At 37.5% G+C, this 14,455-nt stretch overlaps 1 protein-coding gene across 7 annotated transcripts in view; it reads left to right on the forward strand.

The window, feature by feature from the left end:
* Nucleotides 1–14,455, forward strand: part of LEPR (leptin receptor) — a 75,409-nt gene that overhangs the window by 16,118 nt on the left and 44,836 nt on the right. For 6 of the 7 annotated variants that reach the window (XM_060206359.1, XM_007528233.3, XM_016190477.2 and 3 more), the window contains exons 2-5: nt 780–839; nt 4,653–4,982; nt 7,257–7,380; nt 13,598–13,806. In XM_060206359.1, coding sequence (XP_060062342.1) covers nt 800–839; nt 4,653–4,982; nt 7,257–7,380; nt 13,598–13,806 — 703 coding nt within the window. In that variant the 5' untranslated portion in view covers nt 780–799. Of the gene's footprint in view, nt 1–779; nt 840–4,652; nt 4,983–7,256; nt 7,381–13,597; nt 13,807–14,455 lie in introns of those variants that run through there. The other variant, XM_060206360.1, reaches the window with a different exon arrangement.

A 14,455-nucleotide genomic window follows, 5' to 3' on the forward strand; every position in this document is an offset into this window, starting at 1 on the left:
TTCTCAGGGTTCTACTGCCTTTTGGTCATATTTGTATTAATTATTTGATAGTGGTTTATAGCATTATAATATTACAGGTGTATAGACCCACATAACATCCACCAACAAAATTCTGTGACCCTCCCATTCCCCCAAAGATAATCACTATCATAGTTTTCAGCTTGAACACCATAGTTCTTTTTCTCTCTTTGCAAGCACATGTGTTTCTGTTTTTACTTATGTCCCAAGAGACACACACCATCTTCTTAAACTGCAAAATAAGGTTCCATTGGCTATATGGCCCATGACCTTATTTTATTTTATTTTTTATTGCCACCAGGGTTATCACGGGGGCTTGGTGCCAGCACAATGAACTTTACCCCCTTTTTCTATTTTATTTGATAAGAAAGAGAGAAATGGAGAGGGAAGGCGGACAGAGAGGGGGAGAGAGAGAGAGGGAGAGAGAGAGAGAGAGAGAGAGAGAGAGAGAGGCAGAGGCACCTATAGCACTGCTTCACTGCTCATGAAGCTGCCCCCCTGCAAGTGGGGGCCCAGGGGCTTGAACCCGGTTCCTTACACATGGTAACATGTACACTTAACCAGGTTCACCACCGCTACCCTCCACTACTTCATTATTCATTCATTCCTTGATGAGCATTTAGGTTGCTTTTACTCCTCGGCAATTCATGTGAATAAAGTAGCTTTTATGTTTACATTTTCCACAGATAGCTGGTCTATATGACATTTTATTTTGTGTTTCTATGTGTGCATGTACTTGTTTCAACTTTACTATTTTTCAGGTGTGCTGCTCTGAAGTAAGATGACTTATCCAAAACTATATGTGGCTTTGTTACACTGGGGTAAGTACTTGCTTTTTTTTTTTTTTTCCTGCCTCCAGGGTTATTGCTGGGGCTCAGTGCCTGCACCATGAATCCACTGCACCTGGAGGCCATTTTTTCTCCCTTTTGTTGCCCTTGTTGTTGTAGCCTTGCTGTGGTCATTATTGTTATTGTTGATGTTATTCGTTGTTGGATAGGGCAGAGAGAAATGGAGAGAGGAGAGGAAGACAGAGAGGGGGAGAGAAAGATGGACACCTGCAGACCTGCTTCACTGCCTGTGAAGGGACTCCCCTGCAGGTGGGGAGCCGGGGTTCGAACCGGGATCCTTATGCAGGTCCCTGCACTTTGCACCACGTGCGCTTAACCCGCTGCGCTACCGTCAGACCCTCAGTATTTGCTTTTTAAAAGCTTATTTATAAGATATTTGCCCCTAGGGATGTTGCTTCTTTTACTATGTAAAAAAAAAAATTCTAATTTCCAGTTAGAAATTTGGTGGGTTTCATCAATTGAATGGGTGTGTGGAAATATTTATCTTTGTATCTGTGTCCCGCTCAACAGAGTGTAGCATTACATAACTCCACATAGAGGCTGTGGAAGCAGTCTCTTCCAGGTTTACGGGTAGCCTCTTTACACTTGTTATCAGTTCTTTGTTATCTAATTCAAATGAAAATGCTAACTAAACAAAGTAGAAAGTTTTGGAAATGGTGTGAAAGTGAAAATAATGCATAACCTCTTGGAAACAATTATATCTTCAGAATTGTAATATACATGTTCACGAGGGTACATGCATAGATATTTTCATCTAGTTTCAAAAAATAGAATTAATATATATGTATACATATATATTGTTTTTAGCTTTTATTCTTTCACTTAACATCTATTGAATTCATTATGAAGATTTCTCTTGTAGACATTTACAAATGTGCTTATTGACTTGTTGGCTGCATGCTAATGAACATTATGACTATTCCTTAAATTACTAAATCATTTGACTACTTTTTTTGTTATTAGACATAGTGCTGCATTGAAATCCATCAACATATACATTTTTGAGTATTTGGGAAACACGTTTCTGTTGACTAATTCCTCAAGACAAATTTCTATGTTAAATAGCGTGCATCTTAAAAATTTGGATAGCTGCAATGTCTCTTCAAAGTTTTATGCTAGTTTGCAGGCTCACCACTAATGTGTTGTGCTATTCTAGTATAAGAATCTCAAAGATGGCATATTAAGATTTTTTTGTACCATTTCTCTTGTTTGACAAGTATCTCATTTCAATTTCATTTATTTTTTGTAAATACAATTTTATTGTTTATCAGTTATTTATAGTGTATGCGATTTTCTAAGTCATATGCTTTGACCATTTTATTGCTGATTTTTATTGACATGAGATGATTTTTGTATTATGTGAATACTGTTACATGTATTACTTTTTTAAAATTTATTTAAGAAAGGATAAATTAACAAAACCATAGGGTAGGAGGGGTACAACTCCACACAATTCCCACCACCCAATCTCCGTATCCCATCCCCTCCCCTGATAGCTTTCCCATTCTCCCTCTGGGAGCATGGACCCAGGGTCTTTGTGGGTTGCAGAAGGTGGAAGGTCTGGCTTCTGTAATTGTTCCCCGCTGAACATGGGCGTTGACTGGTTGGTCCATACTCCTAGTCTGCTTCTCTCTTTCCCTAGTAGGGTGGGTCTCTGGGAAAGTGGAGCTACAGGACATATTGGTGGGGTCTTCAGTCCAGGGAAGCCTGGCCGGCATCCTGATGACATCTGGAACCTGGTGACTGAAAAGAGAGTTAACATACAAAGCCAAGCAAATTGTTGAGCAATCATGGACCCAAAGCTTGGAATAGTGGAGAGGAAGTGTTAGGGGGGTACTCACTGCAAACTCTAGTGTACTTCTGCTTTCAGGTATATATTTTGCAGTAGTTTATGGATACGTGTGAACATATGCTCTGTCTCACAGAACCTGGTCTATATCTAGGTTTTGGGACTTTGTTAGAAAGTGAACCACCTGGGATGGAATTAGAGTATACTATGAAAGGAAAGGTCTCACCCAAGTAATGAAGCTGAAGGGTTGTCATTCCACACCTGAAGTCTCTGGACACAGTCTGAAGTGAAGCATGTTGAGGTGGCAATCGTTGTGTTGGTTAGGTTGTGATCGGCAGATGCAACATTATTTGATACTGATTGGGAGAGGCATACGGGAAAGTGGGCCCTATCCAAGGGTTCCAGGACTGGGGGAAGTAGAGGCTCTATAGGGGAGATGTGAGGTTCCTGCTGTCTTAGGGTTCCAAAAGACAATCGATAGTTAATGTTATCATCACATTATTTGGTAAATGGGTTAACTTTGAAAAGTCCTTTTGTTAGGGTTTGCCATGTATTACTTTTTAATCTTTATTTATTGGATAGAAACAATCAGAAATCGAGAGAGTAGGAAGAGATAAATAGAGAAGAAAGAGAGAGACAGATACCTGCAGCATTGCTTCACCACTCGCGAAGCGTTCCCTCTGCATGTGGACACTGGGAGCTTGAACCTGGGTTCTTGCGTATTGTAACATATGCACTCAACCAGGTGTGCCACCACCTGCCCCACATGTATTAATTTTTTAAGTTAAAATGATAGTTTTGTAAACTGAGTTTTTAAAATTTCTTTTTTTAAGACTTATCTTAACCCTTCAGAATGATCATTCCATAAAATTCCATGCAAAAATGTCACAATTCTAATTTTACTTTAGTCTATCTATGGGAACACAGATATTAGATCATTTCAGTAACTTGTAAAATAAATCATTTTTTATCTTATTATTAATCAGAATTAATTGTGATTTTATTTTAAGTAGTTTCTTATTGTAGAAATTTATAAATATGTAAAAATTGAAGATAATGTTATAACATTATAACATAAGATAATGTTATAATGTTATAACAATAACATAACAAGATTATGTTATTGTTCTTAGTTTTTATGTGTTAAAATGATAATTGTTTTTAACCAGTAGTGAAAGTTTTCTGTAAGATGTCTATTCTTGTGCATCTACTGTTAGATAGACTATTACAGGTCTGTCTTATATGATACTATTTATCTGCAGGCTCATAGGTAGCATTAGGGTGTCATCCAGCTGATTTAATATTCTAGACAAACTCCATAAAATCATTCTGAAGGATTAAAATTAGCATTTTACTGCCATTCTCTTTATGAAACACTCAAACAGTGCTTTAATATTGCCTAGGTATATAATGAAAGTTCATTGAAGTATTTATTAAAAGGACATTGAAATATTTAGTTATGGTTAGCTCAATAAATATAAATATGTCAGATCAAGTAGGAAAATAAGTGGGAACTTTCAAGAAAGGTACTAGAATATAATCTTCTTCTTATTATTATTCTAAAAATCTATGTATCCTGAAGTATTCTAGTGAAAGCACAGAGCTATGGCTTAGGTTTTGACTAGCACTTAGAAAGTTGTTCAGCGGGCGGGGAAGCTTATAGAAGCCAGACCTTCCACCTTCTGCATCCCATAATGACCCTGGGTCCATGCTTCCAGAGGGATAAAGAACAGGGAAGCTATCAGGGGAGGGGATGGGATACAGAGTTCTGGTGGTGGGAATTGTGTGGAGTTGTACCCCTCTTATCCTATGGTCTTGTCAGTGTTTCCATTTTATAAATAAAAATTAAAAAAAAAAGAACCATAAACTGATGAAAAAAAAAAAAGAAAGAAAGTTAGATAATGCTATTGGGTACTCCAGAATTTAATCTTAGATGTTTCCTTTTTGACTGGTGTCACAATGTTTGTTTTCTATATCTCTTTTTAATGTTCTGACAGAATTTATCTATGTGATCACTGCACTTAATGCAACATATCCAATTACCTCCTGGAAATTTAAATTGTCTTGTATACCACCCAAGACAACCTACAGTTCCCTCTTACCTGATGGAATCTCAAATCACAGTTCAAATAGGAATGGACATTATGAGGCCCTTGTTGAAGCCAAGTTGAATTCAAGTAATACCTACGTTTCTAACTTGTCACCGAAACCAACTTTCCACTGTTGCTTTGAAAATGAGGAAGACAACATCTGTTCTGTCCATGCAGACAACACTGAAGGGAAGACGTTTATCTCCACAGTTAATTCTTTAGTTTTTCAACAAATAGGTAAGCTTTTGAAGTGTTCTTTTTAAAAAGAGTTATTTATTATGAGAGAGTGAGAGAATAAGAGAGGAGAAAGACCAGAGCACTGCTTAGTTCTGGTATAAGGTGGTGCTAGGATTTGAACCTGCAGACTCTAGGGCTTCACATATGCAACTTGTTGCTGTAACAGTTGGAGCTATCTCCTTAACCCTTTAATGTTGTAGGCATAACTATTAATTGTATGGACTAAATTTATAATTTTTTGAGATTATATGAAATATAATCATTATATATATATATATAATATATATCATTCTATTTTACATTATACAGTTAAGATTCTTCATATAACCAGACTACTAAGGCCTAAATTGTTTTTATAGCTTATCAAAGTAAAATTAAAATGTAATGGAGGATCCCTCTTTATTTCTTTTTTTTTTATTGTTTTTTTATATTTATTTTATTTATTTATTCCCTTTTGTTCCCCTTGTTGTTTTACTGTTGTAGTTATTATTGTTGTTGTCGTTGTTGGATAGGACAGAGAGAAATGGAGAGAGGAGGGGAAGACAGAGAGGAGGAGAGAAAGATAGACACCTGCAGACCTGCTTCACCGCCTGTGAAGCAACTCCCCTGCAGGTGGGGGGCCGGGGTTCGAACCGGGATCCTTATGCCGGTCCTTGTGCTTTGCGCCACATGTGCTTAACCCGCTGCGCTACAGCCCGACTCCCCCCCTCTTTATTTCTAAATACATTTCTTAAAGTATTCTAAATATGCTTGAAACAGAAAAAAACACATTTTTAAATTAAATAGCTGAAATATCAAATTGCTAATTAAGAACTGAAATTGTTAACATTTAACACATTTATGAATAGCAATATTTGTTTAAGCAAGGACTATTCCTGTGATCAATAGGTTCACATCAATGATTTTTGGTTGTTTAAGTATAATGTAAACTGAACGTAGCTTGTATCACTGTCAAATCTGCATTTGGATGTCAAAAAACCAAACATATTTCCAGGCATAAGTCAGTCATATTGATTTGACAATATAAAGAAACCTATAAAAGCATACAGAAGGTCTTTATTTCATGTGGGATAGTCAGAATTTCTCACCCTCGACCTGTTGACATTCTGGGCAGGGTGGTTCTTGGCGATAGGGTGCTGTTAATGCAGTTAATGCAGAATGTTTGGCAGCAGCCTTGACTTTCATCCACTAGTTGTCAGTAGCATTCACTGTGACTACCATTAATCTCCCCCTAAAGTGGAAAAAATAGAGTAAAAGAAAGTAATCAAAGACAGTCAAAAATCCTCAAAGAAGAACAAAGATATGGTAACAAATTCTGTGAGTGTGATAATAACTGTTTTGCAAATCATTATTTCCCAAAGAAGACAAAATTAAAATACAGTCTCCTAACTTTGCCAGAAGTCCCATAGAGGGCAGATGCTCCTCTGGTTTTCAGTACCACTAATAAGATGAAAGAAAGAATTCAGTGCATCAAAATCAGTTTAGGAATAGAATAAAGTGTAAATATCAATCAGATCAGAGTTTTATTTTTGTTGAGAGAGAGAGAGGGAGAGAGCGAACACAACACAACACAACACAACACAACACAACACAACACAACACAACACAGAAGCTTCCTTAGACAGGCTGCTAACTACTTCTAAGTGAATCTGAATTTTTGTAACTACGTCTGCTAGGTTAAGTGGTGCTTACTGAGTATTCCCATCCATAATGACGCCAAGGAAGCTGTTTACTTGATAGGACTCAACAGAAAGCTTTCAAAGTTAGTCATGATACTCAGTTGTTGCCGTTTTTGCTTTCATATAGCAAAACACCAACAGTTTATCATTAGCAGGTGAAATATTTCAGCGTGCCTGTAAGGCTGTAGTTGAGGCCTGTGATGCTACAGTAGAAAGAGTTCAAGATAAACATCATAGTTGCAGCGTGAGTCACTATACCTTATCGGTAAAGCAGACACGTCCAAATTGTCTGAACTTTGATATTTAATGTTCTCTTTTCTTTCAGAAAGTAGGAAAGCACTGAGATGGGTGATTTTTTTTTTTAAGTTTGAGCCACAGAATTGACTTTAATTTTTTTAGCTACCAAAAAGGGCAACTTGGAGCCAAACAGACTAAATGACTTGGGCAAACACATAGCACGAGTCAGAGTGTGCCCTTTTCCTCTCAGAATGGGCAGTGGAAGTTATATTAGAGCACTGGTAAATTCAATTTAGCTCTTCTCTTTCTGAGTTGTTCAAAATGTTTTTCAGATTTAATGTAGTTTATTTTAATTTAGGCGCAAACTGGAACATACAGTGCTGGATGAAAGAGGACTTGAAATTATTCATTTGTTATATGGAATCCAGATTTAAGAATCCTTTCAAGAACTATGGCCTTGAAGGTCATATCTTTGCTGCTCTGTAAGTACTAAATAAAGTAATGTCAACATTTCCATGTCAATTATTTTTTAATGCATGGACTACCCTACACAGAAATAAGTTGTGATACCTCTCCTACCCCTATATTTCTATTTATCGTTTATATCAATGTTTATATCATTTTGAGGAGGAAAACTTGCACTTGGTCTTTTCTAAAAGAGATTTATTGTCCATCTGATTTCACTCTTTCTCCTATTGGCTAAGGTGTGCATGGGCATATATCCAGAGGGCAGTGTCAAGTCTGAGAAGGCATATGGCAGTTGTTTCTCCCTAAAATGGGAGGGTACTATGTCCCAATTGTTATTTTATGCATTTCTGGTAACAGTTAAAGGATCTCTAGTTAAAAAACAATTACTAATCACATTCAATGACAGTCCCTTCAGAATGAATATTCTGTAAAATTAGATACTAAGCTATAAGGTTAATATCACCAAGAATTCTTAAGAAAAATAGTAAAGAGGAGGAGATTGGCCAGAAACTAATATATGCAGACAGACACTAGAAGGAAAGAAATATGCAGAGCTGCTACTACCATTTCTGTGCTGATTCATCATTTATGTGAGAAAACTGAAATCCTTCTTGAACTCATCCCCATGTGCTGTAGTCTTGCTGATGTCATATCTGGATGTGAAATATCCCTCTGGTCATAATTTCTACGTCCAGTTCTGGTTGCCAGATGGTATCTACCATGGGTAAATCTTCAAGTCACTCTTTTGTGCAAGTTTTCATTTGGACCAGTGTTCTGAGTGGGAGCATGGCCTAGCTGCCATCATTTCTGAGGCCTCAAGAATATTCAGGGCACTCTATTGTGTGTAAATCCAAAACCCTTCAGGCAAACAGTCAGAGGTTAGAGTTACAGATAAACATTTTGCAAAATCTCAAAAGCCTGTGGACTGCCACTGCAACTCTCTGACAGGTTTCATACTTTTGCCTTAAGAGGGAGAGAGTTGTGACAAAAAGGAGTGCCTGGAGCCTACTTCTGGGTACCTGATAGTGTATTTAGTATATTGCACCAAAGCAAAGGACTCTGAGGAGGGAGGGGAGAGAGGAGTTTGAGGGGAAAGGCTATATGATCCTGGTGCATGATGCTGTGTGAGAGTTCTTTGCAGACACCTGTCGCAGGGAAATGAGATGTTTTATCGATGTGTCAACAGCTGTCCTATGAACCATTAACCCCTGCCCAATAAAAACTTATAGGAAAAGAAATTTTTTACTTCCAGACAATGTAAGGGGACAGGGTGAAATATAAATAAACCCTTGGCTCATGACTACAGATACAAAGTTACTCAGAGAGGAGAAGGACTTGCAAGGGAGGTAATTACCCTGCATTGGAGGGGAAGTGAAATTTTTGTAGTGGGAATGGTATGCCAATAACTCTTTGGGTGAGGTATAAAATGGTACTCTTGAGACAACAGACTGTAAAACATTTTCTCGGTAACAACAATAAAAAGAAAAAAAGAAAAGAAAAAAATTACATTCCATGGTCTGGGAAATTGTGCAGTGGATAAAACAATGGACTCTCAAGCATGAGGTCCCAAGTTCAATTTCTGGCAGCACATGTACCAGAGTGACATCTGATTCTTTCTATATCTCTCCTTCTATCTTTCTCATAAAGAAATAAAATATTTTAAAAATTACTTTCCAAAAGACTTTTAAAGCTTTAGGTATTTATGAATAGCAAATAACACTCTAAGTACTGATAACTGTAAGTATGAGGTTTTGAATAATAATTTTTAAAATCAGAAAAAATATATGTATATATATATTTGCTGAAAATAATCTAACATTAAGGATTTCTTTAAGAAAACTCTTTAAGGGGCTGGGTGGTGGTACATGGGATTACGGACCGGCACAAGGATCATGGTTCCAGCTCCTGGCTTTCCACAAGCAGAGTGGGGTCACATCACAAGCAGGGAAGCAGGTCTACAGATGCCTATCTTTCTCTTCCCCTCTCTATCTCCCCCTTCTCTCTCAATTTCTCTCTGACCTATCCAATAATAATGGCTTTCAGCAGCAATGGATTCATAGTGCAGTTATCAAGCCCCAGAGATAACCCTGGAGGCAAAAAAAAAAAAAAAGAAAAGAAAAGAAAAGAAAGAAAGAAAGAAAAGAGAACTCCTTAAAAATTTTAAGCAACAAAAATTTTCTGCCTTGGCAGCACGTGTGTGTGTGTGTGTGTGTGTGTGTGTGTGTGTGTGTGTGTGTATGTAACTTTATTTAACAGGGGAAATATCTCAAAAATATTTATCAAATAAACTTTAAAACTGCCTTCTGTGTAGTACTATATGCACTTAACCCGGTACACTACCACTCAGCATCCTTCTGCCTTCTTTGTAAATTTTACCATTTAGGCAGTTTTTTCCACTATGAAGTTAGAGAATGTATTTGGTCCTGAAATTTGATCCCTGGTAATGACAATATTTATAGAAAGCATACTCTAAATTTTGGATACTTTCTTCCCAGGGAAAAATATATGAGTATATTAAAAACTATATACAGTGAGCTATGGTGAACTAGTCATGGGAAGTTGGCTCGAACCAGGAAAGCAAATATTACAACAACAAAATAACTCAATGAATTCCATCAGAGAACTGCTGGTATTTTGGTAAATAAAAGAACATCACTATTTGAAGGTTAGTGATTGCACATGGACAAGGAGGATCATGAGGGAAAGGAGATAAATAATCAAGAAGAAGCATGGCACTGCATTGCCAGTGGGTGCTATATTTGCAATTACTTCAAATTCATGTATTGAATTTAAAGGGCCCAACTGGAACCACTCAGGGACCAAGTGGCCTAAACAAAGGAATTCAGGACTGCTGTTTAGAGCTGTAGAAGCCACATGCTCCTGAACAAACCTCAGAGAACAATTCAGAGGAACCAGGGAACTGAACACTTTACCTTCGTACCATCAGATAAGCCTGTCAAGCCTGTTCCCGCTGCCAAGATCCTGGTCATTGTGGTTATACTGCCCTGCATGAAAATGACTTAGTAGCAGAGTTCCTGCTTTTAGGAATCATTCAGGGAAAAGAAGGCAGTATGGGATCTCTTCCTCCTCACCACTCCCCCTTACTAGGACCTTGTTGAAGAAACATCAGGTGTCATAATACCACTTTACTCCTTTGAAGCTCTTTCCCTCCCTCTGAAGCTGACATACAAAGCTAAACCCAGCATCACCTGTGGCCAATAACAGAAACCGAAACTGACTGGTAAAATTAAGAAAGTGCTGGTCTACAAAACCAAGATGAGGGCTAGAAACTTAATGAGGAAAATCTAGAAAAGCTATCAGAGAAAGAACATAGGAAAGACATTATCAGGAAATTTGAAGAAATACAAGGCTCTCAATTTAATATGGAGAAGTGGATTAAAAAAGAAATTCATGATTTCTAAGATTCACTTGATAGGGAAATAGGAAGATTGAAAACAGAGTCACAGGGTATGAAGGACACTTTGAATGCATTACAGTCTTAAATAGCAAGTCAAGGAAACATCAGAAATAGAAAGCAAACTGGCTATATTTTTTTACTTCAACGTAGAGGGAGATTGAAGACTTCATTAGAAAAGCAAGTATCAGAATTATAAGGGTTCCAGAAGGAGAGGAGAAAGAGAGAGAGAAGCAGAAACCATATTCACATTTTCTAAGAAATAATAGAAAGTTTTCAAATGGACATTTGATCAGTATGTAGATATTCAAGAGGCAGAGAGAACTTCCAAATTCCTAAACCCAAATAGACCTACACCAAAGAACATCATCATTGTGAAACTATCAAAAGTCAAGGACAAAGAAAAAAGCTTACAGGGAGTCGGTCTGCAGCACAGCAGGTTAAGCGCATGTGGTGAAAAGTGCAAGGACTGGTGTAAGGATCCCGGTTTGAGTCCCTGGCTCCCCACCTGTAGGGGAGTCGCTAGGTGGTGGTGAAGCAGGTCTGCAGGTGTCTTTCTCTCCCCCTCTCCGTCTTCCCCTCCTTTGTTCATTTCTCTCTACCCTGTCCAAGAACGACAACAGTAACTACAACAATAAAACAACAAGGGCAACAAAAGGGAATAAATAAATATTTTTTTTAAAAAAAGCTTACAAGCTACCAGGGAAAATAAGAAAGTGACTTATCAAGGCAGCATAATCAGACTGGCATCAGATTTTTCTGTAGGAACCGTGGAGGCTAGGAGAGAGTGGAGTAGTATATTCAAAGTTTTATAAAGACAACTACCATCTGTGAATGTTTTTCAAGACTATCATTCAAATATGTAGGAGTGGGGCCAGGCAGTGGCACAGTCCATAGCATACACATATTGCAGTCAACAAGGACTTGGGTTCAAGCCCCCAGTTCCCACCTATAGGGGGGAAGTTTTACAAGTACTGAAGCAGTTCTGCAGGTTTCTCTCTTTCTCCCTCTCTGTCTCCCCTGATCTTGAGAGGTTAATTTATTAATTTATTATCCTATGGACTATGCTTTTGGTGTTGTAGCTAAGAAAATTTTATCTAACTTAATGCCACTTTTTTGGGTTTTTTTATAATTTTATTTATAAAAAAGGAAACACTGACAAAAACCATAGGATAAGAGGGGTACAGCTCCACACAATTCCCACCACCAGAACTCCATATCCTCTCCCCTCCCCTGATAACTTTCCTATTCTTTATCCCTCTGGGAGTATGGACCAAAGGATGTTATGGGGTGCAGAGGGTAGAAGGTCTGGCTTCTGTAATTGCTTCCCCGTTGAGCATGGACATTGACAGGTCGATCCATACTCCCAGCCTGTCTCTCCCTTTCCCTGGTGGGTGGGGCTCTGGGGAAGCAGGGCTCCAAGACATATTTGTGAGGTTGTCTGCCCAGGGAAGTCCACTTGGCATTATCTTAGCATCTGGAACCTGGTGGCTGAAAGAAGAGTTAACAATATAAAGCCAAACAAATTATTGATTAATCATGAACCTAAAGTCTGGAATGGTGCAGATGAAGATTTGGGCGTCTCCCTTTAGTAGATAGTTGGTAGGCCTTTTTTTAGTTATATTCTAAAGGGCCCATGACTATACTAGTGTTTTCTTTTCTTTCTTTTTTTTTTTTTTCTGAGCCTGATATCTAATATACAGGTGGACCCAAGTTATTGTCTGGGGAGAGATTTGTTTTATATTGGGATTGATGAACTTGTTTTAATTAATTTTTAAATTGTGATACTAAGAATTAGCTGTTTTCTTTTGGTTTGTTAGCTTATTTTCCTTATAAATCTCCCATTTTTAATATAGGAATTATTAGAAATTATTCTTTTCCCAGGGATTGCTTTTTATACTTTTGTAGGATGTCAGCTGTCAGTTCAGGTGTTGCTCTAGACGCTATTTCATTAATTTTCTCTTTTTTAACACATTATTGATTTGATCACTACAGCTTATTAACTTAGACATCCAATTTCATGATTTAATGGCTGCTTTAGAATTTAAACACAGGTCTTTAACTTCTTTTCTGATATAATACCTCAAAGTGACATCAACATCTCTTAATGTACAGTGTGAGATCATTATAAATTATAAACACATACTGTGTTCACTTCTCCTTTCTCTCAAGGTTGGTGCTAATATCCTTCATTATACTTCTTCATTTTTTCTTTTTTTTTTAACCAGAGCACTGTTCAGCTCTGGCTGATGGTGGGTGGTGCAGAGGATTGGACTTTGGAGCCTCTGGCATGAGAGTCTCTTTGCATAACCATTATGCTATGTACCCTCTGCCCCTTTATTATACTTCCATACTCTAAACCTTACATTACCTAAATATTACAAATGTATTATATAGTCAATACGTATTTATTCTTTTATTTAGATTTCGTTTCTTTTGTTGGAACCTGTTATTTATTCATCTCTAATTATTACTGCTTGAAGGACTTCCACTAGCTACTTTCATAGTGTAGATGCATAGTGATGAATGCTTTTAGGTTTGATCTGCCATCTATATTATGACAGCTATTTTCACAGGATTGAGGGTTCTAGGAACACTTTTTTTTTCCCTTTCAGAACTTTCTTTTTTTTTTACATTATTTCTGATATCAGAAACCCTGTTTTAATCCTTTGTTTCTTGATCTGTTTTTCCTCTAGATCCCTGTAAGCAATGCACCCAGACTAGCATAGCTAAATTTGGATTTTGTTTCCTACATTATAAATCCTTCCAGTCCTTAACACTGATGCTAATATTTAGCCTTTCATCCTTTTTTACAGGCTTCAAGTCTTAGAAGAGTCACTTCCGACCTCCCAGGAAGGCAATTTTCAGCCTGTCCAGTGCAACTGCAGTGCTCATGAATGTTGTGAATGCCAGGTGCCTGTGCCAGCCGCCAGACTCAACGATACTCTTCTTATGTATTTGAAAATAGTGTCTGGTGGAGTCATTTTTCAGTCCCCTCTAATGTCTGTTCAGCCCATAAATGTCGGTAAGTTATGCATCCACATAGAAATATGCCAAATGTGAACTTCACCCATAAATAGAAACCAAACGATGCCTATGGAATTAATGGGCTGTTGGAGAAATCCTGACACATTTTTGCATACAGTAACATAGAAAAGATAATGTTATGATTTTTTCCAGCAAGCCAATATATGCTTATTTTGTTTTAGCCAATCCTGCTATGGTGTTAACTGTAGTGCTAAGGAGAATTTAAGAGAAGCTTCTGGGATGATTTCATAAGACTGTCGACTGCTGCCATTATGACTTACTTTTTTCTTGATAACTTGATTGCTTTTTTTTGAAGTTTATTTGTCATCTCTTCATCTGTTTTCTCTATGACTGTGTGTGAATGAATTCTTAGGGTTTGTATTTTTCCTTCAGACTGATCTCACTTAGTATATTACCTCCTTTAGACCCACCCATGCTGTTGCAAATCGCAACATTCCGTACTTTTTACAGCTAAATAGTATTTCACATCTCCCTTATCTGTTTATAAGCCACCGGGCACTTAGATGATTTCTAGCTCTTGGGTATTTATGAAAAATGCTGTAATAAATCTGGCAGTGTGCACATTTCTTAGAAGTAGTGTAAAATAGTTTGCAAGTCCTGCTCTCTACCAACTGAGCTGTTTCCCT

This window comes from Erinaceus europaeus, chromosome 13 (genome assembly GCF_950295315.1).
Source record: "Erinaceus europaeus chromosome 13, mEriEur2.1, whole genome shotgun sequence".
NCBI lineage: Eukaryota > Metazoa > Chordata > Mammalia > Eulipotyphla > Erinaceidae > Erinaceus > Erinaceus europaeus.